At 39.5% G+C, this 27,269-nt stretch overlaps 1 protein-coding gene across 3 annotated transcripts in view; it reads left to right on the plus strand.

Moving 5' to 3' along the window:
* Positions 1-8,871: 8,871 nt before the first annotated feature.
* Positions 8,872-27,269, plus strand: part of IMMP2L (inner mitochondrial membrane peptidase subunit 2) — a 431,091-nt gene continuing 412,693 nt past the window's right edge. For 2 of the 3 annotated variants that reach the window (XM_026039281.1, XM_026039283.1), the window contains exons 1-3: positions 8,872-8,887; positions 16,644-16,781; positions 21,835-21,938. In XM_026039281.1, coding sequence (XP_025895066.1) covers positions 16,647-16,781; positions 21,835-21,938 — 239 coding nt within the window. In that variant the 5' untranslated portion in view covers positions 8,872-8,887; positions 16,644-16,646. Of the gene's footprint in view, positions 8,888-15,894; positions 15,910-16,643; positions 16,782-21,834; positions 21,939-27,269 lie in introns of those variants that run through there. The other variant, XM_026039282.1, reaches the window with a different exon arrangement.

A 27,269-nucleotide genomic window follows, 5' to 3' on the forward strand; every position in this document is an offset into this window, starting at 1 on the left:
CAGAGTAACACTGAGGGAAAGACTTTGCTTTGACTTCCTTGGTAAAATGTATTTAAAGAATAATTTTGTAAAAAATGTAGCAATTACCATTGTTTGTATCTATAAGCAATGTGAGTACCTAACAGAAGTGATTACATTTTTACGGCAGCGGCTGCCTGTCCACCCGCTCTGGCACAGTCCTCGGCCACGTCTCCTGCCGTGCCAGTCTCCCGACACGCCGGGCCCGCTGGCTCCGTGGGCATCTCCTGCACACGCAGGCGCCTGGCTGGGACGCGGGGCCTTTGTGTCGGTGTGAATGTGCCAACACAGCCCCCCGGATCCGCACAAGGGGCCTTCAGCTGCTCTGCGATCCCTGGAGCAGCCAGCACGGCCTCACTCCTCAGCAGGCGCAGCAGGAACGCTGTGTGCGTGCAGGGGGCCTCGGTTCTACTGCCTGGTGCTGCTGTGCCCAGGCCGTTGTCAGAGCCATGTGGATATGTACGTGCCTATGAATCCGGACTAGCCACGCCCTGGCCATTGGAGCTAGGCTTTTCCGTCGTTAACACAAGCCGGGTTCTGCTGTTAGCCATGCAGTAACTTGCTGGCGGATCGTGTCTCACCCGGCGGTTGTTGCGGGTGTCAGTGACGCTCACGGCAAAGGGCAGGGCGCAGGCGGCAGTGCCTGCGGGGCCCTGCGGAGCTGCCTGAGGCTGCCGGCATCAGGCGCTCGGGAGCCCTGTGGCTGCTGCCGGCAGGCGCGGAGCAGCCTCTGGAAGGAGCCGGGGGCCTGAGAGAGCTGGGGCTGCTCAGCTTGAAGGGGAAGGCCAAGGGGGGACCTGACCCGTGTCTATAAATACCTCAAGGGAGGGAGGAGGGAGTCGGCCTCTTTTCAGTGGTGGCCAGTGATAGGACTGGAGGAAACATCCACAAACTGAGGCACCAAATGTTCCAGAGGAACTGAAGGAAAGATTTCTTAACAGTGAGGGTGACAGAGCCCTGGAACAGGCTGCCCAGGGAGGCTGTTGGGTCTCCTTCTCTGGAGGTCTTCCAAACCCGCCTGGATGCCGCCCTGTGCCCCATGCTCTGGGTGTCCCTGCTGGAGCAGGGGGTTGGACTGGATGATCTCTAGAGGTCCCTTCCAACCTCAACCATCCTGTGATTCCTCCCACCTGGCTCTGTGCAGCCCCCACATCGCTCCCTTGGCGGCCCTGAGCTGCAAGGGCCGGATCCGTCTCTCTCGCCACAGGGCTGCAGTGAGATCTCGCTCTGCAGGCTGAGCACGGGCTGTAGGAACAGTCTCTTGTGAAGGGCCGTACGGGGGATCTTGGGTCGGAATGTGAAGAAAGTAAAAGTAATGTCTTCCTGTCTCCAGGGCAAAGAATAAATGCATCATTTTAGGAAATTACAACAGTAAAAATGGTACTGCCTTTTTACAAAAAATAATGATAATGCTTTTCGAAGGTCTGAACTAGCCACACAGGTCTGAATGACTGAAAGATTTGGGTTTGGTTCAAAGGGCCTGACCAGGACTCTCTCACTTTGTGACAGACAAAAAGCCTGTGGGAAAAACCTGCAGACAACCCAGATGCAGACCACGCTGCAAACCCTGTTGCTCCACTGAACCACAGAGATCCACCCTCACAAGCTGAGCTAGGACGAGAAGAAGCCAGGAACACAGAGGCAAAACAACAGAGGCTTTTTTTACGGTGCGTGTGATCTGCAGCGCTCGCGACACAGCGCTGGAAGCGGCTACGGACACACAACGACCTTTGTAGCTTCCATCGGTGCCTCAGGTCCGTGAGACCACAGGGCCTGAGGGGATGAGAGCACCTCGAGATGCCTCTGTCCCTTCCTCCTGGCTCTGGGGTGAGTGGCCTCTCCCCACACAACTATTATGATGTTCTCTACGTGGATCAGGTTTCAACCACTATAACGTTCTCATTAAAGCTTCCTTAAATAGTAATTTTTGATGGAATTTGAGAAATTGCAAGTGGTTTCAAAAATCACTTTTTAGTCCTGTGAAACAAGCTAGGAATAAAATAATACACGGGTAAAGTAGCTGCCACGTCCTGCTCTCATCCAAGGATATTATGGGAAACTTGTAAATAAAGAAAACAAATCAATGGCCAGTTCACACTCCATGAGCTACCTAACAACTTGCAACCAGTTAATTACACACCTTTAAAATTCATGTACAGAGAAATGATTCAGAAATAAGCTCCTATAATGAAAAAGGACAGCAGAGAAATAGTGATTCCACTCAGGGAAATTTAACCCCTTACATTTGACAGTGCTTCAAAGAACGCACTATATTTTTGTCATAGCAAAATATTCATTAGCTGGCTGATATTAAGCATATAAAGGCCACTAATTCACGATAAATATTTGTATGTTTGTCTTTTGCTACTAAAACGTAATCTGTGCTCCACAGTTAAAAGGAATATAAGAGTTTACCCCCTACCCTTAAGAACTGATTTTGATTAAATATATTGAAGGCTTCCAAATGATAAGTAGTATTAGGGTTGAGCTGCTTTCACCTCTCCACATATTGAAGACCTGTGTGCCCAAGTAGCTCAGTGAATTCAGTGTCATTCTTATTAGCAGAACAGGGGCCTCACACCAGCTCCGCAGAGCACCAGGACTTGTCAGACTCTGCGTGAGCTTGTCCTGACGCCGCTTTAGCTCCTTCACCTGTAACAGTGATTGCTCTAATGACCAGGTGGCTCTGGTCTAATTTATACACTTCTGTGTAATTTTGCGTAATTGTGCGCTAGAGCCATAATTTTTATATAGACATTAGTTACAAGCTATTACTCTGTTAGAATGAAGTATTTATGGCTATGAAGTTACAATGCAGTGCAGAGCGACATGGGCACGGTAAGAGGGGAGGCTCAAGATGATGCCAGAGACCCCACAGTTATAAAGAAGTTTTCAATGGTCAGCTAAAAAATGTGCATACCTGGGAGTCAGGAAAAGCCAACTTCAAGGGTAAGAAAGAACAAGAACCTACGTAAGGCACTCCATCTAGTAAATCCAAATGCCACATGAAGTTGCAGGCCAGCTAAGAGGGAGGAAGGTGTCCAGTATGAGTGGAAACATTGAGAAATAGCCCCAAGTGTACCCTGGAAAATGGGAGGAAACACCATGCTGCTCTTAGCAAAGAGGAGCAAGAAAATCCAACCATCAACATGATACCTCTCCAGCAAAGAACTCAGGTCACTGATGACTCACTGTAGCCCCCACTGAACTAGAACCATCACGCTGGTACCCACAGAGGCTGTACAGGGCTCAGCATGACACCAGACAGGAAGAGGTAGATGTTGGAAGCATGTATAACAATTTAAACAGTATTATTGTTGAGTTTCTTCTCAACAGTAGAACTGTTTTCTTTTGCTTTTATGTAATTATTGTATCTGACTTACTAATTCTTTGATCAGGTGGTCAAGATTTCCATCTTCTTCACCAGCAGTAGAAATGCTGGACTTTGCAAGCAATGTTGGTTTCCTTTCTTCCTATGGCAAGAATTTGGTGATAACAACTGTTTCCTACGGAAAGACCACACACTGCTGTAGATTATGGTATGCTATTTATGTTTACTACACATCACAGATTATGTTGGTTTCATTAGCTATAGTTAGGATTTCAGGAATAATTCTGTGTTGTACTTTTAATCCTTTAGGTAACTACAAGGTAAAGAAGGCCCATGAAATGGTCAGAGATATATATATTTAAAATTCTCTTCAGTTCAGCTTTTAATTTCAGTGGTCCAGTTTACAGCCCTGCCCAACATCCAGTTCCATTAGCCTAAATCAAGGAACACTGAACCATGACCGGAGGGCAGTTACAAATTAATATGGAAATGTTTTGCAGGAAAGCTTAAGAATCAAAGAGCTATGGAAATGGAGAAACAGAGTATAAACAGAGCATAAAAATAAGCATATCGGCTTTGTGATTAAAAAGACTGGCTTAAAGTGACAATGATCATACATATATATGAAAAAGCTACAGATGAGTGAACAACTGCTGAAGAATGAATGGGTATTTTTACTTTTTTGCTTGTCTGAAGTATTTATTGTCCTTAATTCATTCTATGCCAGTTTTTAGAGACAGGATTATATCACTCTTCTTCATTTATTTCTAATATTACTCCCAAGGAGCACACATCTTTGCTGAAGTGTTCGTAGTGCATCAGGATTGGGCTTCCTTCTGCTTATAAGATTGAATTGGTTTTATAAATACCAGAAGTGGCTAAACACATATCAATAAACATCCCAAGTGCATGGATATTGATAGACATACCTGTTCAGAATAGCATAAACATTCCATACTATGCTAACATTCTTTGGATGACCATTTCTTTTATATATGGAAGAAAATAAAGAGGTCTTAAGTACCCTACAGATATATATATTTGGATTTGATATCCAAGGGGATTTTAGGTAGCTCACACAACCTTCCATGCTCTAAAAAGGCAAAATAAACCTAAGCTAGTGGAAACTGCACTTACTGTGCTTTCAGTATAAAATCATAAGCTTGTTGCAGTCTGTTTAAGTTATTTTAGATGTATACTATGGTACAAGAGTTTTGTGGATTGCCAAGAATACTGTAATTCTCCCCTCAGCTGAAAACAACTGAAAGAGCCATTTGAAAGGGCAAAATTTTTCTTTATTTCAGCCACTGATGCATCAAAGCACGGAAGCATCCACATATTTTCAGGAGTCATTTGTTACTTAAGAATTGAAAGCAAAACAAACCATTCACTACTGCAATGTAGCAAGAAAATGGCAACGGGGATATTTGGAAAAAAAATAAATAAAATGTCGTGAACTTTGATAATATATTGTCTGCAGCTGCTAACTTTGCTGGTTTGGGGAGAGATCTTCTATCTACAAAAAAAGAAAAAAAATTAGAATGGGCATTTCCTGCCAGCTGCTAGCACATACACATCAACATTTGACTTGAACACCTCAGCAAATTTCTTGGTTACAATTTTTATGTTGAGGATGATGTAAATGAAGATGATGGAGCCCAGGAGCTGAATACTATAGATCTTCGTGCTTTTAGTTAAAGAGTTAAAGAGTTAAAGAGTTTTCCTCCACGACGTGCTGAAAGCTTCAGGTGAGCACACAGCTCAAATGGGGAAGTGTTCAAGAAATGAAGTATTCAGTAAGAGGTAATTAGATTCAAAAAGTTGGTAAGAATTATGTTTTTGTAAATGTAATGCTTACTATGTCAAGGGAAAACAAAAAATGAGACAGGCTAACAACCACTGCCTTACATTAGAGAACAAATATGTGGCATCGTTATTTCAGCTCATAACATCACGTTAAAGCTAATTCTGCTTTTTTCAGGAAAAAAAAAGATCAGAATTTTCAATCAGAATTTTCAAGTAATATTTAAATGTTTACCTTTATCTGACTGCCATAAAATAGCTGCAGTGATAGAGTCACTGTGTATTCAGATCTCCATCTTAATCCCTGAGGGCTTTGGGCTGCAGATGTCTAACAGCAGTTTGTTCAAGCATCTTAAACAACAAATAAAGAGCCTTAAGGCTGAAGAGTAGATAGTGCACATTTTCTGCTACAATATATGGATCCAAGGTGTTTGCTGAATCATCCACTTGATACAAAAGCAACTCCTAGCACTGTTTCTTTAAAGGAAATACATAAACGAATGTTGCAAAGTAGGATTTATAACTCCACACATCTTTCATTAAAACTGCAGTACTGTCATGAAGAAGATATATGGTCTTGGCTGATGTCATGTTTTATGTGGCTGTTCTTCCACTTAGTAAGTTATAAGAGACACATAACGCTTAAAAAATGAGGGCCTCTGTACTCCTCATATATTTCATCCCTGATGTTTTAAGCACACTGCCTACTGATAAACATAAAAATATTACAGGTTTTACAGTTCCTTACATTTAGCCACACTTTAAGAGGAAAAACTGAATGGATTTTGTGATTTATGGTGATTCACATCAGGGGATGTAACTCACATCCTGGTTATCTGAATAGAGAAATCATGTGCTGGACAAGTCAACCGCCACTTTTCCAGTCCACAGGCTCTTTTTTATTTTCCTTCCAACATCCCTGAATTTCTTTTTTTTTACAGCTTCCTCATAAAAGACACCAGCTACTTTGATGATTTGTGCTAGATGACACGTTTAATAATATGTTTAGGAATAAAAACCTCTACAGTAAAGCAGACAGAGAGTTCTGAAATGAGGGCTATTCTGTCCCAGCGCAGCTCCTCCTCAGGCTGAAGGCCCTCAGGGCTGTCCCTGCCCGGGTGAGGGTCCCCGGGCTCCCTCAGAGATGTCCCTGTCCTGGTCCCAGTCCCCGGGAGCAGCAGCCCTTGGGGATGCCCCTGCCTGCCCTGTGGCTCCTCCGCAGGCTGCAGGCCCTCAGGATGGAGCCCCTGCACCTCCCGCCAAGTCCCCAGGATGTCCCTGCTCATGCACGTCATCTCCCTTTCTTGCTACACCCACCTCAGGCTGTGGATCTTCCTTACATATTATTTGAGCTCCACGTGGCTCCTGCAGGTGGTTGAAATTTTGGCCTGTGGTGGTAGCTCCCATGGTTTTCAGAGCTGGATGGACCTGGCCTTGACCAACTCAGAGCAGCTCGTGGCCTCCTCCCGAACAAGTCACCTCTTTAGCTCCCAAGGCCCTGCAATTTATGGCCAGTAGTCTGCAACTACAGGGTATTCTGCTTCATTACAAAGGAGGAAATATGTATTGCTCAAGTATTTTATAACTAGGATTCTCACAAATTTATCCTAAAATACCTCTGAAAGTAGTTCATGCATCCATGCATCAGGGTATGGAGGTTTGCCTGCACTCACCTTTGCTCATGCACAGCTTGGATGATCGGGGATGGGGAACGATGTGCCGTGAAGGAGCGGAGGTGCTACAGAGCCTGTGATCCAGGAAGCAGCAACTTGGCTCTGTTCTCCATGCAAAGTCGCCGTAATTCCTCTTTCAGTGGGAATGCAATGTGATGCCACTAGCAGACACAGCTTCCTTCTCCTCTCCTTTCTCTCTCTTCCTACAGAAAAACAAGCCATTTCTTTAAAAACTGACTTGCAGGTTTGAGACAGTTTCATTAAATGTGGTTGACAGTTCTTTCTGTCACCACAGAGTCACAACTGAAAATAGGTGTTTTTTAATTGTTTGCAAGGTGGGTTTACACAAATACAGCACCGGTTGCTTGTCATGTGGGCATACAGTAAATTTGACCTCTACAAACTGCACTGGAAAGCAGTTTGCTGCAGAGTGGAAGGTCTTGAGCAGCACATAATCAAACGAGCAGCCCACAGCACTTCCCCATAGGGTCCAATGGCTGCGGAAAGGAGATGTGTCTAGACAGCAAAGATTTGGCAAAGATTTCTCCTTTGGCAAAGGCTGGCTACGTCTATTCGGTTATACGAATTGATCTTTTAATCCCTGGGTCACTTGCTGAGGGCCTACTAAACATGCTTTCTGGCCAGTATATGACAACTGCTATCCTGTCAAATCCTGCGTTTGATGTGTTATTTTGTGACATGTTTTGAAGTCTCCTAGATGCTTATTCATACACATTCTGCCTCTCAAGATCTGCAGAAGGCCTTGTCTGCATAACATTTGGACTTCCCTGCCTCCATCCACTGCAGGTAGCCCCGTGAGCAACTCCATTCACCGAAATTACGTTTCAGTCCTCCCACCAACAGTATCAATATCAAGAAATGTTAAGTGCGTGCAATGAATCTGGATTGAAATTCGCTTGACCTCCTTCTGAAGATGAGCACCTCGCAATGCAGGACGGGAAAGCACAGGTACCTGTACCCACCCATCCACTCGTACCCACCACCTTGTGTGCTAACTAGCATGTCTGGGGATCTCCTGCAGCCTCTGAGAAGAGAAACACACATTTGGGTGGTCTCTTCAACGCGAGGCAACACAGGATTCAGAGTGATCAGTACCCACCTTCCCCTCCAAACACAAGCGCACTGTGCACTGAGATTGGAGCAAAGGGAAACAACGTGCAATTAACAGGGCAGTAACTAAAGCAGCTGGCTGGGCCAAAAGGAAGACCTGCTATTGCACACACCGTCCCTGGGGCCTGCCTTGCAGCTGGCTTTGGACATGAAGAAAAATCACCCTAGGGAAGCAGAAAGGAGAACCCATCTGCCATGCACAGGCACCACTGCAGTATTAACAAGGGGAATCAGACGGTATTAATCACAATGGACACTGAGTGGGTGAGATCTGGCAGATGGGGTCTTGGTAAGGGCCATGGCTGTACTCCTGAGTATATCTAATAGGTATTTTAAACACTGGCACAGCAATGCATAAAACTCAAATAAAACTGGTAAAAACAAGAACAGAGATTAACTTTATTAAGCTTAGATGTGTACAGGTTCAGAAAGGTTCTGAAAGAAGCCTGTGCACAGTGGGATAAACACTAAAGCTATTAAAATACAAGGACCTGTAATATATACACTGTCTTGTGACTATAAAGACATCATGGTGTAATTCCATAATGCTCCTAAACATCCGAGATGGGCCGCTGTGTGCCTGGCACTGCCAGCACAGGCAAAGCTGACCGCGGTAACCGTGCCAGCATCGGGCGAAGGCGCCCGGTCCACAGGCCGAGCTCCAGCCCTCTCCATAAGGGGAGCAGACGGCTGCCCCTGGTCCCCGGCTGCGCCGCCATTCTGGGCCTCGCTCCCGCCTCAGCGGCCGTTAACGGCTGCGGCGCCGCCATTCTGGGCCTCGCTCCCGCCTCGGCGGCCGTTAACGGCTGCGGCGCCGCCATTCTGGGCCTCGCTCCCGCCTCAGCGGCCGTTAACGGCTGCGGCGCCGCCACGTGACCTTCCCCCCGCGGCGGCCGCGCTGTCGTCACGCGCCGCGGCAGCGCCGGGCAGGGTGAGCGCCGCGGAGGGGCCGGCGGGCGGGGAAGGCGGGAGCAGCAACGGAAGCCGGGCGGGATCAGCGCGCGGCGGAGCCGCGAGCACGCAGCAGGGAGTGGGGGCCGAGCCGGGCCGGGCCTCGTGGTGGAGGAAGGGGGAGAGGAGGCGGAGGGGGCGCCGCGAGGCGGCGGGGCCGGGAGCGAGACCGGAGCTCTCCGCCTCCCGCCCCCCTTCCGCGCGCGCGCCCGGCAGCCGTTGGGCGGCCGTTAAGCGGCCGTTGGGCGGTGCCCGTTCTCAGAGGCGCGGCGGTTTCGGAGGCGGGGGCTGCCCGCGGGTGCCCAACGGCTCGGCCTAGGCCCCGGCCTAGGCTCAGTTGTCGTTATGTCGATATGGAACATGTTTCCCCACTCCCCAGACCTAGTCCTTAAGGCCTCCTTCACTAAGTTTGCCTGGGATGTTTGGCCAGTTCGTAGCAGTTCCCAAGTATTCTTCTGATTGACTTTCGTGTATATATAATTTTTTTTCTTCTCCCTATTATCATATTCGAGGCATTTAAAATTATTATTTTGGAAATATAAGTTCTGTGACATCACCTGTTGGTGAAGTCCATGTGTTACGTGTAGCATGGTATAAAATAAATAAAAATATCCTTTCTATCAAAAATACAAAAGGAAGTAGTTGATGATATGAAGTAGTTTCTTGTAAATTCAGTTTGAAATTCAATGCAGAATAATTAAAAAATTTTTTTTTCCCCTCACGATAATTTAGAGAGTCTTCAGGCCCTGTCTTAAAAGAGTAACTATGGAAATATTTATGATCTCTCTAATACTTTTTTAAAAGTGGTGAAGCATTTTTCTATTCTTTCAGTACAACTATACTGAAGATCTCATGCTGGAGCAAATGAATTTATAGCTGAAGATCTGTCCCAGTGTGCATTGTTAGTGTATTGAGTTCTTAATTGGCAAGTTTCTCTGTGGTAAATTTTAAGAATATATCGTCACTCAGGCAAAAAATGGCAATTGTCAACAGAAGATATTTGGAAGATGGAACTCGGGGTTTCTCAGGTTCAAATAGTAAAATAATTGCTCAAAGAAACTTTGGAACTAGACTTGTTTTTCCAATGTGCAGTTTTGTAACTGAGTCTAGGAGACACATTCCTTAAAAATGTTACAATACAAATGTTCCAGTAAAAATGTTACAACTGCCAGATTGCTGGTGGTCTTTCTTTATTGTACTTAAGCAATTATAAACTCTTCTGTATAGCTTTTATTTGTTTGCTGGAAGAAATTTGTGCTTTCAGTTTCTGGGAAATGGATATACACAGGATATGGTATTGAGTGATATCCAGATCTGTAAGAATAATATTTGAATAGTCATGAACAATAATTTTAAGAGTCAAATAGGTTTCACAATTGGAATTTAGTGTTGAAATATTTCAAAGTTGGCTGGTGTGCCATAGATTCCAGCTATTTCTGGAATGGGTGGATTTTACGACTTTTGGTTCAAGATATATTCTCATTTCAAAAAAACAGTAACACAGAGTTTGAACTGATCGGCACTGTGTGATTATAAGATCTTTCTGGGCCAGTGATATTGAGCTGCAGATCTGATTAGAGACCAAAACCTGCATTTTTCTACTTACACTATTTATAGAATATTCTATTTTTCCCTCTCAGTGAACACTTGGCAAGAGCAAACAAATCCTAGTTCCTATGTGTTAGAGTGCTTTCTGTTGAAAAAATATTCTCGTGCTTGAAAATGACTCTTCTAGAACCAAGTTCAGTTGAGATGTATTTTAAAGTACATAGGAATCACAAAGATTAGATAAGCTGAAACTCCTCCAAAATCCAGTTCTAATAATCTTAAAACCACTGTTGACCATTGCAGCATGAACATTTTGTTTCTGTAGAAGTTGGGGGTTGTTTTGTTTGTTTTCCAACTGAAATTATCTAGTCTATTCAAAAAGTGAGAAATAAGATTCTGTTGATCTGTTAAGTGAAAAATATCAATTGGTTTTATCTGAGAAGTACACGGGAAAAAACATACTAAATTGTATAAATGCTTTCCTTTTCAAAAGATTTTTACTATTTTACATGGTTTAGTCTTAGAAGGATGAACGATCCCTTGGATATTCTGTCTCTTGATTTATGAAATAATTATTAGTTTATTCCAGAAATTAATTAATCCACAAATACTAAAATATCAGCAATGCTTGTTTGGGTGCTTTTTTTTTTTAAACCTTTCAGTAAAATTCTTAATTATGTATTCCTCAGAGGCTTATTTAGGGCTTACTTTTAGCTGTTTTGTGCATTCCTATGTATGACAATTGTCAAGAAATGCGTGTGATAATCGATGAACTTGTCGCCAGTACCAGGCTCCAATATGGTGGCCCATGGCAGTTACTTTGTGTACAGTGGATGTGCTCTTAGCAAGTCCCACAGTGACCTCTAATGTTCAAGGGTAAAACCTGACTTGTTAATTTATTTTATAGGCACAGTTTTGCATATCATTACGACTGAAGATGGTGTCTCATGTTTGTATGTCTAGTTTGACTGTATAACACAGACAGTACGTAGTAACAGCTCTGCAGAATCTTAACCAAACTTCATGAGATTGTTATGTTTGGGAGTTTAATTCCCACTTATTTGGGCAAATAAACACAAAGCTTTATTTAGAATAGTCGTGGGAGAACTAGCTGTTTTTGTAAAGTATCTCGCAATTGTCTTTCAAATACTAAATATGTCTATATCCTAAACATCTTTGTTCCAGACTGAAATCTATGATCATTTTTAGAAATTTGTTTCTGAAGTTTCGTTGGATGTTTTTATTCTCTTTATGGCACTTACTCGGTGTGTTATGTGAATACTTAACATTTTAATTTTGTTAAAACTGAATATTCACCCTTTTTGTTTGTTTAAGTTTGGTCCTGACAAACCAGAACTAACCAAAGTGACAATTTCATGGTACTTGACAGAATGCTGAGCGTTGTCTAGATAAATGTGCATCTGAATTCCCAAGCAAAGGTTGTCCTATTGTTTACTGTAAATGCCATTTACAAATTTAATGCATTGAGAAGCAACACTCTGCCTGAGGCTGAAACAGTGGCAGCTGCTAGTTGTAAAGGGCACTTCAAACTAATTTATAAGATTAATTTATTTTGCCTACCTACATTGAATTGTTGTTGTAAAACGCAGCACAGAACAACCAGGTGCAAGAATGTAAATACTTGTAACGCTGTTCATTTAAGTGTGAGTGCAAAAGTGAAGTAACTTAGTGATGAGGTCGTAGTTAGTAACGAGGCAACATTTTTAAAGAAAAACTAGTGTGAACTGGGTGGTTGAGATTTGTCTGTGGCAGCTATCACCTCCATGTCTGTGCGCATCAGATTGAACTTGCAGAACTTATTATATAATGAGTTAACTATAAACTCTGCACACATGTACCTGTACAAAAAATATTTTCAAAATTGCTGTAATATATAACTTATATAGGTAACGAGGGTAAGGTGACACAGCACTAGTTTGCTCTGGCCTTGAAGTATTGTGAAAGCTTGTGGAGAAGGCACATGTTATAAAGTCCAGACAAGTTCTCCTGTTGAGCGTCATCCTAGTCATCAGTTATTAGACTAGATAAAACCTCGTCTTCAAGTGTGGTTTTTAAAAGTTGTGTATTTTTTCTTGCTTAATTCTGTATTTTATAACATGAAAAAAACTGCCCTTAAATATTTTGGTATTTTTTTGTTGCGAAAATGTTCTTGTTTTAAAGCTGTATGTACCTGACTTCTAAGGTGATCACATTGATTTATAGAAAAAATCATATTGTGATTGTCAGAAGAGTTGGTTATTTTAATATGATATGAAGATATGATACTGTAAGTATAGTTACTGGTTTCTGAAGTAGATTGTGTAGGTCATCTTAAACTAACATATCACTTTTGGCTTGTAGTTTTGCATATAGGTTGTAATTCCCTCCTTCCTGCTCTCTTGCATGCTGTCTTGTAGAAGCACCTCGGGGGTCAATTTGGTTCCTTTGTGGATGGATGCTAATGCTTTGTTTTTACAGTTATGCTTCCTATCTTCCTGTGTTCCTATACTTCTGTGGGTAATTTTTAAGTAGTTAAATTTGCAAATACATTGTAACCTGGGGCTTTCTGAATATTACTTGATGGGTTTCTGCAGGCTGTTTGATAAACAGCATCTTCTTATGTGCAGGCAAGTGTAAGAAAAATAAACATTTTATATGTAGAGAGCTATCTAAATAGCATCTCTGCTCCATATGCTGTAGTACCCACCAGAGGCTCGTTTAATCCCTGGACCTTTTGTGCACCGAATACTTCAGTCCAGATAATGCTGTGCTCCATCTGCCATGATCTCTGAGCTGCACGACATGAAATTCTTAATGCTTTAACCTGTGCTAGCATTTTTGATCTTTTATTTTTCTGATTAATGTCATTTCAACAAGTTGTCAAGGTTAGCTTTAAAATTTGTCAGTTCTGTTTATTCTTTTTTTTCCCCCGTAGAGCAAGTATATTTTTTAAATCCTGAAGTAGTAGATGTATCTCTGAGTTGTTATTTATATGTTTTCTCTGCTTCCCTTGCATCATCTTTTAAATGTGATTCGTACATATTTAATCAAGGTGTCATTGACTGGGCAGAGATCCAGAAATATGCGCTGTGTTGTTGGAACCGCAGTCCTTCATATATTCAGGAAGAATCCTCTTGCTCTACTGACATACTTCTAAACTCGTTACATATTTAGCTGTCAGTGTAGGACAGTCACGGTGCTGGATTTCAGAATTTCACTCTGAAAAGTAGGATGCTCAGAAAATCTGCCTGTACTGGGGGCCTGGAACTGGAGCCCGTGCTCCCGATGTGGCCTCACCAGGGCTGAGTGGAGGGCGAAGATCATCTCCCTAGACCTGCCGGCAGCGCTCTTCCTGGTGCACCCCAGGATGAGAAATACTTCCAATTTATCACATCAAAATATTAAAAAGTAAAAATATTTCCTCCAGCAAATCTCAAAACTTTTTAAAATTATTATTATTTAATTATTGTTATTAATTATTATTATTTTCTTAAAGAAAATGCATGTTCTAAACTGCTAATTGAAGCACATAAAGGTTATAGAATATTATCTCCAAGAGTAGAATGTTATCTTCAACAATGATAGCTACCTAATATTTTATTTATTTTCAGATATTTTAAGCAGACTTTTATTTCTAAGGATCTTTGTTCTATGTACCCTAGAGTCTTTCTTGCAATTGCAGTAAACGCTTTTCATTACTTTTTTTTTTCCCTAAGACCACCTGAGTATAAGATATTATGGTATAATATAAGAAGTCACTGTAGGTTTTCAGCAGACATTATTTGTACGTTTAGGATTGCCCATTTGCATGGGCAGTTACCATAGAATATGTACCCATGCCAATAAAGAGGGAGTAAATTTGCCTGCTTTCTGTCTTTCAAAAAGAAATAGGGAAATCAGTCATGGTGTGAGCCGCGCGTCAGCCTATGGCTTTCACCTCAAAGTGTATGGCGAGTGCTCGAGGTGGTTGAGGAGAAGGTGTATAAAATTGTGCTTGGGAGCTAATCTTTCTGTAAGAGTGGAAGAGGTCTCAGAGATGCCAGTGAATTGAGAAGGGGCTGCCAGCAAAGGCATGGCATGCATTGTTGAACAGACGGCAAAAGGGATTTTTAGTGATTCTGTTTTTATATGAAGTAATTCTAAAGGTAAATCTCTGCTGTTGGAGGCAATAGCCTCTCCTGGTGGATTGGTTTCAATAACAATTTCATAAACAATAAGATAGAAGTGCTGTATTTTAACGAATGTTTTGAATTGGTGAGTTTTTCTTGTTCTGTTTCATAACCTGTTTCAAATCCTTTGTGAAAACTGTTGATACAGATTGAAACTGTTTTAATGAAATGTGCAGAAAGATAATATTATTCGTCCAGTATTTTAAATGACAGATCTTGTCATTGAAAAGCTATTAATATCTATAAAGAATTTAACTGAAGAATTTGCTGATGGTTTACTTTGTAAAACTGACTTTCATCTCTGAAGCCTAAGGCTTCATAAAATTAAGAAGCTGAATCTATGACAGAAATATTGCTTGCAGGACTATTTCATCAGAGTGATGTGAGTTTGTGTTTTGCACAAACACCTCTCCGCTTCTGTATTTCTGAAAATGCAGTAAACTAAAACTGATTATACTGCAAAGTTCTGTTGTTAGAGGGTTGAAGCAATTTGTATGTATTTATGTTTTCCATTATTTTCGTTGTCAAACAGTTCTGTGCCCTTGAACAGTACACAGTCTGTCAGAGTTTCAGTGTGATAGAAGGAGCAGAGACTCTACAAATCCAATAGATAAAAACTACTGTTTAATCTGGATTTACCAGTAGGCAAAGTACTGCATAGAGTAGTTAGGTGTCTTGTCTTTTTGATAGAAGAAGTTTATTAAATTGAAAATTGGCCCTTCCAGAGCTGCTGAAACCATTTTCCATGCAGTTATGTTCAGGAAGTGTCTCCCACAGGGCTTTCAAACCCTTGTGCTGTATCTGCCACATGCACATTTGAAATGACAAGGTTAATTAATTAATTAAATAAAAACATCATTTCAAATGGTACAGTCTTAGAATATCCCGGTTAAACTTACTGCACACATGAGTATCTGTGTGACTACATTTGTTACCCTTGCAAATTACATTTCAGGAACTGATATTTTCACTGAATGTTTCCTATAAAAGGCCACCCAGACTGGCCTGCTCACTCTTGACACAAAGAATATGTAAGGGCAGCCTGGTGTGGAGTGAGCCTAAAGTGGGAGCTACTTAGTAGGATTGTTGGGAGAGGCTTGGAATGGAACTACAGGCAAGCAAAATAAACTCGAACCTCATCAGCAATGCCTGAGTACTCAGCTGGCTTCCAGGGGTGTGCCTGGGATCATCAAACAGCTCTGGTGTTTCAGTGTACTCAGTAGCTGTGTTGCAGGAGTGCTCAGGGATTCGGGGTAAGCAGAAGTTGGAGATAGTGTAACAAGTGGTGAGTAGGAGGAATATCCATGTATTTCATTACTTAGCTGCCTAGTCTGCCACATTTTTCTTTTAACTTTCTGAGGTGAGTAATAAATAAGGTATTATTGTGCTACTCTGTATCCCTGTGATAGAGATGACAGTTTCAGTGGATGAAACTGCATGTTTGCAGTTACCACGTTGTGGAAATAGGGCATGTCTATTGGGTGTGAGAGTATTTAATAAAGAAATGGTATGTGCTACAGTGTTGGCTTTTCTTTATGTAATATAATCCTTCTTTGGAGGTCACAAATGCAATAATAACTTTTCTATGGGGAGATTAAGTTCAGAGTTTTAGGTATAAACTTCAGTTGAATGCTCTTTTTTATTATATTTATTTATTTATTTATTTTAGGAGTACATAATTAGGTTTGGTTTGGTTATATCAGTTTGCTTCTTATTCTGTTATTGCTGAGTCACTTCTGGGAAATATTCTGGTAGCACACTGTCGCAAGAAATGGTCAAGCTAGCTAAAAGGTAAATGTCAAATATCAAACTCTCTTCTGCGGTAGTTTACAAATTCTACTGAAGATTTCTGTTCTTTGTTTTCATGTGCCCGTTCACCTTTTCACTGTGGATGAGGGGAGACCCCAACAGATAATAATTCATTTATCTTTAGCTGTTCATTGCTTGATTACCATGAGCAGTAGTACTGTGTCCTAAAGCTTGTTTTGTAACATTTTTTTTTCTTTTGTTCTTTTTCAGATTATGGCACAAGCTCAAGGTTTTGGGAGGAAATATGTTAAAGCCTTTTTTAAAGGTTTCTTTGTTGCTGTCCCGGTAACAGTGACTTTCCTAGACAGAGTTGCCTGTGTAGCAAGAGTGGAAGGAGCATCAATGCAGGTATTGCTGGAAATGCCTTTTCTCTGTTTGGAAAGTACAAAGGTGACTCACTGACAATGGCAGAATGGAAAGATCCATTGATGAAATTGTAATATGGAACAGTTTAATTTCCAGTGTGTCACAGAAATATTTCTGTAATGTGAAAACACAAACTTGCAAGAAGACTTAGGAAATTTTGTCCCAGTGAAAGTATATAGATAGGTAATGATAAAGATATGTTCCTAATTTGCTGGTTACTTAGAAATAAAGATTTCTCTTTTGAGCACTACTTTTTGTCTTTTAAAACTTGAATTTGGTGGCTTACAAAACAGCTCTATTCATTTTTAATAGATCTATTACAGTATTTTTAAAGGCAAAATGAGAACCTGCCGTGCTGGCTCTTACTAATGAAGAAATGTGGCCGTCAAGAAAATGGCATGAACTTTATGTGAACCTAAATGATTATGTTCATTAGCCATGCATGTTCATTGTTCTTGCTTTGGTTATACTGAATGTTTATCAGTGTAATCAAATAATACAAATATGCCGTGTAACATGTAGAAGAGAATGAACAAATACTGCTGCTTTCTTTCCTCTGTTACTAGGACTTGAAAAAATACTTGTTGTCAAATAGTTTCTATATGACCTTTTTCATATTACCAAAAAAAAAAAAAAAAAAAAAAAAAAGAAAAATCCTAGTACTTGTGATAAGATACTAATTTCCTTGCCAGGATTTCTCCCCAGTATAAGAGGGATTTGGAACTTCTAGAGAGGGTCCAGAATAAAGCAACTAGGATGATTAAGGAACTCAAACATCTATCTTACGAGGAAAGACTGAGTGAGTTGGGCCTGTTTATCCTAGAGAGAAGGTTGAGAGGGGATCTGATAAATGTATGTAAATACATGAGGGGAGAATGTAGGGAGGAAGGGGACCAGCTCTTCTCAGTGGTGGCCAGTGATAGGACATGGGGCAATGGGTACAAACTGAAACACGGGCAGTTCCATCTCCATGTGAGGAGGAACGTCTTCACTGTGAGGGTGACAGAGCCCTGGCACAGGCTGCCCAGGGGGGCTGTGGAGTCTCCTTCTCTGGAGATCTTCCAAACCTGCCTGGATGCCACCCTGTACCCCATGCTCTGGGTGTTCCTGCTGGAGCAGGGGGTTTGGACTAGATGACCTCTAGAGGTCCCTTCCAACCTCAACCATTCTGTGATTCTGTGATTTCTTAAACATGCAATTAAGTCTGCTTTGGTAGGGACACAGTTACAAGGAATACCTCCCTCTTCTGCCGTATAGCCTGAAGGAAAACCAGCCATTGCTTTAGAATTCCATCTGCACCATATTCTCTGGAGAACCATCTCTGTGGAGCACATCTGAAAGCTGTAGGTGTGAGGGAAAGTGAAGTTTAGTCAGCACGTAGCCTTGGATTTATCAATTACATGCTTCCAGTGTATATCTTATTGTTGCAGTATCAAAATGTCTGATTCCCAAGAATTTGATTTGAGATATATTTCTTGAACTTCTAGCTGTCTTTCTGTACTTGTTATTGTGGCTCCTGATGAATCAGCTCATAAGCAGGCTTCATATGCAAGTTCTGTAACAAACTGCTTAATGCCAAGTGTTCTAGCAAGTAGTCTGAGCAGTGGTCTCTGACAAAGCATGTTCATTTCAGCAGCAAATATTACTGAACGTTTTGTTACATTATACATAATAGCAGTTGTAATTATTCTCTGGTAGTTTCTTCTGTCTTATTAGGACTACTGCATCTAGCCCTTTGAGCTCATATGAATATTCTTTCTGTTCCTCAGACTGTAAGGAAATAAGTTGTGACACTCTGGTGTTCACTAGCAGCATGACAACTCTGAACTTAAGCATTATTTATAGTTAAAGGGCATGCTTTTTCCCTCTTACTTACAGTACCTTGTGTCCTGAGAGGCTTCATCACGTGTTTGAGGATCTCAGTTTGCATACTTTAGCACTAGTTCGTAGTGGGAAAGAGTAAATGTTTTGTGACTGCTATGGCTGCAAATTAAAGCCTGTAAGTCTTACTTGTAGCAGCTATTATGCAAAAATCTTAAACAAGTTATAAAGCTTCAAGTTAGAAAAAGGAAGAAGCCAACATATTGTTTTGTTATTTATAAAAATATGAGCCCTTGTGAGCCTGTTTATTGACTATTTTTGTGGAAGATGTATTTCTTGCTTTGCTAGATTTGAGGTCTTGCTAGTAAAAATACCCTGGAGAATAAGCTCTTTCTGAACCCAGCATTAATTTCCTTCTATACTATTTTTTTGCTTTTTCTGGGGAAGTCACTATTTTTATTATTAGAAAGAAACACTCGCTGAAAGGTTTAGAAGATCATTTACAGAAGACTGTGATTGTTGACATAAAATGAAAGCTGTCTCCTTTTGGTTTTGCTTCCCAATGCATTCCTTCCTCTAACAGAATAGTATTTTTGTCTCTCTGTGATTACATTTTCAATGTAACAGGTTGTCCTACATTGCCATATTCCTTCAAACATAATTCTAATGTGTGATGAAATTTCTATGCCAGAACTACATGAGCAAATAATATTGTTAAAAACAGCAAATGATGCTGGCATAACCTTTAAATGCTTTGGGATAGAATAATATCTAAATATATTTACACTGAAAACCATTTCCTCTGTTTAAATACATAAAGCAGTAGGAATTAACTAGAGAAATGCAAAGTAGGCAATACTGTATCAGGAATATTGAAACTATCTCTGACTATGAAAAAAAAGTCAATTTATTTGCATCTTCTGGTGTGTTCCTCTGCAAGATTAATTCTATATTATTGTAGTTGCATGATGTGTTTATGAACACATATGTAAATGTTTCTTTTAGGTATCAGATGTGAAATGCAGTGTGTGTTGGAGCAACAGGTTAAAGTTTCCCTTTATGCTGGCAGTCTCTGTCAACTATTTAAGGCAAATACTTTGCAGACTAAGTAGCTTACTTTGTGAGAATACAGCATATGAATAACTCCCACTGCTTTAGATGAGTTGCTTTGCCTTTGGTTAGTGCCATTGCATGCCTCTGGTCCATCTGTGCTTGCATTTGGTACCGTTATACATTTTGAGTTATTTGTGAGCTTATATGTAAAGAAATATTGGCCTTTGGAAGATGCTATATAGGTGGAATAGCCTGTTGGAAAATCCTGACTAAAAAAAAATAATAATCCAGTGCTGCCAAGTAGTTCCTATTTTAAATTTATCTGGATTTTACAATGCAATACTGTTTGTATTACTGTACTGTAAGTACTGCAATACTTATAACACAAAAAAATCCAGATAAGATCAATATTTTATTTGCTGCAGATCCAGTAAATAAAATATAGATGAGTGTCAGTGTACTTAGAGCTTAGACTCCAACCATATTTCTGCAAATATGGGTATGTGTTTTGGTCTTTCTTACCTAGAAATTTGCCCTGTATCCACAGCTCACAATGTTACTAGGCTTACTATTACTGTGAGCTAAACATACCTTGTCATCAATATTCATTTTATTGTTTTGCTGACCTATGACATTGATTATTGTGTGTATTGTGTGTATTACACCTACTCAAGCCCCTGCCACGTTATGTTCTTGTACATTAAAAAGCTAGTTTTTCACAAGTCCTTTAGAAATAAATCTTTTTCAACCCATTTGACTAACATAGAAAGGAGGAATAAAGAAACTATTAATAATAGAGAGATCAATACCTCTAAGTGGCTTTTGAATTTATAAGTAAATACTAGGTACCCACCCTAGTTCAGGAGTTTTTTTTTTTTTTTTTTTTGTCTGAATAAAAGTAAACCAAGATTTAACACTGTGTGAGTTGAGAACAGTTAACTTTGTTCCTGTATTTCTATTTTGTTCATCAAAGGTGTAATCAGTCTGGAGAAGGGAACTTCAGAAGTTAGCTCTGGTGGCATTTCTGCTGTGTTGCAGGGTGGACACTGAAAAGCTTGCTTATAAACATGAAATTTTACCAAATACTGCAAGTATCCTCTACAAATGAGGGGCTGCATAATGTTCATACTCTCTCAGATGTGGAGGGGTGTGAGATTAGAATCTGCTTTGTTAAATATGTACCCATATTTTGGAGTATAAAGTGGAGGTCATCTGTTAACCAATGTAAAGATACCAAACTTTTATTTGAAGAGACTGAAAAAGCTTATTGAAAAGGGTTCTATGAACAAGCATTGGTGTGGATTGCTCGTAGTTACTTTGATATCTCAGTAAAAGGAGTATTTGTACAGGAAATAATTCCTATGGTAATCAGTGATGCCATTGCACTGTGATTGGGCTGCTTCCTTCTGCCACTGTTGTGGTAGCTTAACTCAGGCTTGAGATGATACTGTCATTTACCCAGTTTCACACAAAATACTACATTTTGGCCTTCATTCTTCCCTAGATACCTTCTAATACTCTGCACTAGTTACTTATTTAATGGTTTTGACTGTTGAGGTGAGTCAGCATTCGTATTTAGTAAATATTTCTGTAGGAGTTTGTGCATCTTGTTATGGAAGGTCCACACCTACTAGCAGTGTCAGGATGTTTTAGCTGGTTGGTTGGTTGGTTTTTCTTTGCAAAATTTACAAAGATAAGTATTATTACAGGCATATATGGCACTTTTCTTGCACTAAGCTTCCATAAGAAGCAAGATGCCTGCAAAAAGTTGGTGTTTTGTGGAAATTAGTTTTGTTCATTCTCTTTTTGTTTTTAATCTTAAATGATATACAATAGAGATAAACACTTCTTTTCATCACAGTTGCCGTAAGCATATATGCTGTGTAGTTTAATGTATATGCAATAATGCATTGAAAGATGTGAATTTTAGTTTATTAAATATTGCTATGTTATACTATGTTATATGTAATTTATTGCAAAGAAAATATATCAGAGTTTTGGTACTTTTATACTTACCGGTGGATATAACTGATTTTTATCAGCTCTAGGATTTGAGCCACTGATGGAATAAGAGTTAGGTGAAGGATTCATAGAGGAAATAGTGACCTAAGGCTATTTTTATTTTTTTTCTTTCTCTTTTTTTTTTTTTTTTTTTTTTCAGCCTTCTTTGAATCCTGGCGGAAAGCAAACATCTGATGTAGTGCTTTTAAACCACTGGAGTATTCGGAATTATGATGTACAGCGTGGGGACATTGTGTCATTGGTGTAAGTAAGCTTGCATACATTTCAATACCAATGTATATAAATCTTGAAACATCAGTGTTTGCATACCTGATACACAAAAGAACACCCCAAAATTTTAATATTCTTTTATTAATGCTCATATAATTAGTTTGCAAAACTCAAGAATTATTCAAAGAATGTTTTAAATAATAGAGATAGTGTAACACACTATGTGATGCAATATAGATGTGTACAGAAACTGGCGAGAGGGCTGTGAGATAAAGAGAGAAAAAAAAACATTATATAGCTTCTTAAATGGTTGGGCTATGCACTCATATTTTTGAGCAAAAGGAAGATTTCATGGAGAAATTTGACACTCAAGTTTGACTCAATTTCAGAGTAATATCACAAGAATTTCAGTTCTCCATGAAGGACAGATATAGCAGAAAAAAAAGTTTTTACAATTCTAATAGGGAGGCCGATGTATTAAGCCAAAAGGTGGCAGTGTTTCTCTGCTGAAAATAGGGCTAACAGCAGACAGAAACTCCATTTCAAATTTAATGTAATATAGAAATGGAATGCCAAAGTGTGCATAACTGGCACAACGATATAATACATTCTCATAGTACATGCTTGGATAGTTTAAGCTTAAGGTTTTTGGTTGTGTAAGTGAAATGCACAGTTATGCGGACTGTAACAGAACTGACTTTTATAAGCTGTAGCAGCTGGTATGAGCTATATAAATGGTCTAGCTACAGATGATTTTATTCATATTTGCAACACCTCACGTTACAGATGGACTTCAGTTTCAGGTCACTTAGGAACTGCTTGTAAAATTTGGTGCTGTCTCTGTGTGCATCCTTGTGCCCAAGTCATGCTCTGGTGATTGTGAAAACAGTGAATGTACCAGGTTAGTAATTAACAGATTGAAAGGAATGTAAATAGTTTAATTCTTAAACTTCCTGAAAGTTTGTGGCAGATCTGAATGATCTGCTCTGATTGCATTGGCTTTGTAATATAGGTGCTCTATGTTGAAGCATCATTGAGGTACTGTGCTTTTTCTCTCTCTCTCTTTTCTTTTAAAATGTTCTGAAAACTTGCCTATTATTGGTCCAACTTACTTATACCTACGTGGAGGAGGTTGTGTTGTGCTTGTGCATTGAGGTTTTTCTTAATTCTTTGAGAAATACACTGAAGAACACACAGATTGGGTAATTCAAAAATTATTGTAGGAACAGTTTTGTTGTGAAAATATTGAAGGATATTTTTTACATCTGTAAAATATTTAGGTACTTTACCACACAGGTTTGTTAAGGGTGGCTTTGGCCTATTGGTTGAATTCACTTTCCTGTCTTCCGTTCAAATATTGAAATAGTTTGCATCCAATTCTGTAAGTTAAAAATCTTGTAATATTTTGCATTGTATTGTAAAGATTTGTAGAGATATTGGCTGTGCAACTGTGTATACGAGTTGTTTGAGACTTAAGCTTTGGTACATGAAGCTTTATTATGTAAAAAAAGTTATTATTATCATTTTCATTTCAATTGTTTCCTTACGGTTCTTATGACTCAAGAGTGAATATATAGGTCATGTAAATGCATTAGTTTTACCTGGTGATTGTTGTATTAGAGGTGTGTCTCTTAAATCAGGGAGGTTGGGAGGTTGGCTGCCTTAGACAAGGCAGAAAAGGGGAGGGCCAGCCCTGTAGTCCTCGACCAGGATGCTTCTCCTGTTCCTGTCAGAAATTCAGATGAGAATTTAATGGTGTGATTGAGATATGCAGAGAGATACATAAACCTTAATTCATACCATCCTTGTTTGCTCAACCTGTGGATTTTAACATTCATCTGCTGTCTCTTTTTAGCTAAGTTATAGTAGAAGATTACAATGAGGCTGTGGGACGTTGATCTTTTTTGCACAGCAAGAGATTGTGAATTACACAAATTTGTGAAATCAGCCACTGCATGTGTGCAGTGTCCATGTGTGCAAATATAGACCAAGTGATGGTCTATAGTTGGGTTTAGATTTAGGTTTATTGGTAAGAAGATTAGTCCTTAAAAGTAAAGCCAGAATCAGATTCAAAAAAAAAAAAAAAAAAAAAAAAAAAAAAAAAAAAAAAAAAAAAAAAAAAAAAAAAAAAAAAAAACAGGAGAAGAAATTGGAAGCAAAGAATGATGTTTACTTGCAGTTTAATATTGTATAAATTGTTTTTTAACTAACTAGCTCTTTAACAGTCTTTTTTAAGATAATGTTTTCCTTTTAGCTAAAGCTAGTGCTTATTGATGCTAGCATTAAGGGAGCTCCAAGTTACATGCTCTATCTTTTGAGGTCACAATTTAAAGTTGATTGAAATTGGAGAATGGTGAATCACATGTCATTATCGTTTAGTTTTTTTCTCTTGATTGATTTCTTATTAGTACATACTATATTACTCAGGCCTAATTTAACAATTTTTGAAGAACCGTGCTGAAGTAGGTCCCAAAATTTCTGTAGAATTTCCTCAGGTGCTGCTGAATGAGCAGACAGGATGAGGAGGCCTTTGCAGTTGGTTTGCCTGTACAGCGTTGGAAGGGCAGCTGCTGTGCGGCTGTAGCCGGGGCGCAGGGCAGTGCGGGCTGCAGCGCTCCTGCAGCTGCTCTCCCTGGTGCCCCTCCTGATGCTGCCTTCCCACTGCAGGCTGGGCACCATGCTGCCCAATTTAGGTACACGCAGCTCCATTCCTGCCGGGTACAGATGTAGGCAGTGCTTTAAAAGGATGTTGTCAAAGAATGATTTATTGCTCCAACATTCATTTACTCGTCTTTACTGAAAACCTCTTATATCCTGAATATAAAATCTTCTCCACTTCTTTTTTTATTTCAGAACTGCCTTTTTTTATTTCAAAACTGCCTAACATTTACTGCTTAAAGTAGAAGAAAATGTTGTAACATGCTGGATTTGAAATATGCAGTGTGTACATGCAGAATGAGCCTTTAATAGACAAGATAAAGTTTAAATAAGCTTCCAAAATAAGGATGACAGTTTTAATTCAGATTTTTAAATGACTTTTAGATAAATACAAATCTTAGACATCTTCTTGTTCTTTATGTGGTTGATAGATTTTTAATGAAAGACTAGGTTTAATGGCTATGGTATAAATAGGGCTGTTGGATTTTGAATGATGGCATTTCAGGACTATTGCTGCAAATATTCAGATACTGATTTTAGCCTCTAGGGATTTATGAATTTAGAGCTGTGGTAAAATGCTAGTGTCCCTCCATTTTACAAAACTGTATGTCAACCTGTAACTTAAAATGTGTGGTTGTGTGTTAAATAGGTGCTGTTGTAATGCTCTTCTAATCTAGAAAAAGTTAGAGACCCACTGCTCTTTGCTCTTTCATAGTTCATTCTGACTCTAAAATGCCTCTAAGGTTTTGAACTAGAAAAGGCTAAACATTTAAAAGCAGTTTGAAACATATTTTTTAATATATTAAAAAGCTATTACAACTTAGAAACATGTTAAAATATTTTAAAATGTTAAGAATTAAAACATATTTTTAAGGACCCTTGTAACAACAAGGAGTTAAATATTTACTCATATGGAATGGTAAGTACTGTGAAAACAAAACCAGTTTCTGTATAAAAATTTCATGACATTTAAAAACATCTCCTATCCGGGTGTAGAATATTAAATAGTCCCTGTAAACTGTTTCCTTGGACATTATTTTCAGGACTTTCTGCAAACACCTTTACTTCCGGTAACTGCTTCATATTTTATGGAAAGTTACGTTTTTGCTTCTGTTCTGAAAAATATCATACAACCAGCGTTCCCACACCTCTCACGTGTGTGATGCTCTGCTCTCCTGTCCCTTCTTAACATCTGCTCAGAACTGAAAATTTGAAAAGACAGTTGACCATGACAGTTTAACTTTTTGTCATGTTCATTCAAATCTGAACAATCTGAATTTTGAAGAAATGTGAACATTTGATGGAAACAATAAATTTCTCAAGTGATACTGAATCAATACATAATATTTCTAAAACTGTTACTATTCATAATTAGTATTTCATCAATGAAAGTAGCTGGGTAAAATAAAAATCAGTAAGAAGGTACCTCGTGAAGGAACTACCTGGATTTTGAATCAGTAGTTGTAATTATGAAAAGATTGACTGTTAAATTCTGATAGATTTAACATGACTGGATATTTAATGGTTCTTGCATTATTTTTGGGAAAGGTTCTTTGTGACTAGGATTTGCTGAGCTGCCTTTAAGAATCCCTCTCCTTGACCTTCCTTAGTCTTCCAATTTCTATTCTATTTTTGTTTTCGCTTAGGTCCCTGTACCGAGTCATCTATCTTCTGGCAGGCAGGAACTGCAAAAGAGGTTGTGCTGACATAGGAGCTAAATAATCACTTTACTTTTGGGGCCTTGGTGACCTCAGAGAATCTTTCCTATTCTGTATCTTTGGCTGGAAAACAATCTCCTATCTCTTCCTGATAAAAATCAAATGTGTAGTTCTGCTTTATTATCTGTGTTACAATCATTTCTTAGATTAGATATTGTATTACATATTTGAATGCTGTGGGTGAAAGACTTGTTGTACACTTGTTTATTTATAAAGTAAGTAAGTTCCATTTCCTAAAGAACATTTTCAGATACTGTACATGATCCCAGGTTTTATTAAAAAATGTTTTGGTTGTAAGAATCACTACTGTTGTCTGACTAGACACCTTGGACCAAAAAGGAAAGTTAAGGGATATTACAAATTATAGACTCCTTCCTGGTCTAACTTCAACTTGGTAATTAAAAAGAACCAACTTTGATCTTCTTCACAGTTAATGTTGTGGAAGCCACTTAAGTGGCCTGGGCTGTTTATGAAAGAGCTGTTCGTGGAAAGGTCCTTACGTGCATTGTTATAAATGTTGTCAATGAGAACTTCGTATTCTTGAAAATTTTGTTGTGATTCATTTATTTTTAGCTTTTAGTCATTAGTTATGTGAAGAAAGCAGGAAGAAAAGTCCTATGAGTGAAGCAGATGTCTGCTCTCTTCAGTAGAAGAACAGCACAGAATAAGTTTTTCTGTTCTTGAGGACTTACGGCCATAGTGTTATGGAGATACTGCGTCCAAGCAGACATGGACAGCTGCTTGAAATGGCCAAGAACAGGGACTGGAGCTGGGGTGTGAGTGGCTGGCAAGGTGTCTTGCATCCTGTAACTGCCCGACTTGCACACTGCTGGCTGCCTGCCCTGGGAAAAGGAGCTTGAAAGCTGCCTTGGTGTAAGAAAAATGTCACTTCTACTATTTGAAATATTTGTAATTTAGATGGTAGGAACTTGCTTTGATTTCACTGGAATCCATATACGTATGTGCTGCAGTGTGTATACAGAAAGGT

This window comes from Nothoprocta perdicaria, unplaced genomic scaffold (assembly GCF_003342845.1).
Source record: "Nothoprocta perdicaria isolate Ctin4 unplaced genomic scaffold, notPer1 scaffold_227, whole genome shotgun sequence".
In the NCBI taxonomy this organism is placed as follows: Eukaryota; Metazoa; Chordata; class Aves; order Tinamiformes; family Tinamidae; genus Nothoprocta; species Nothoprocta perdicaria.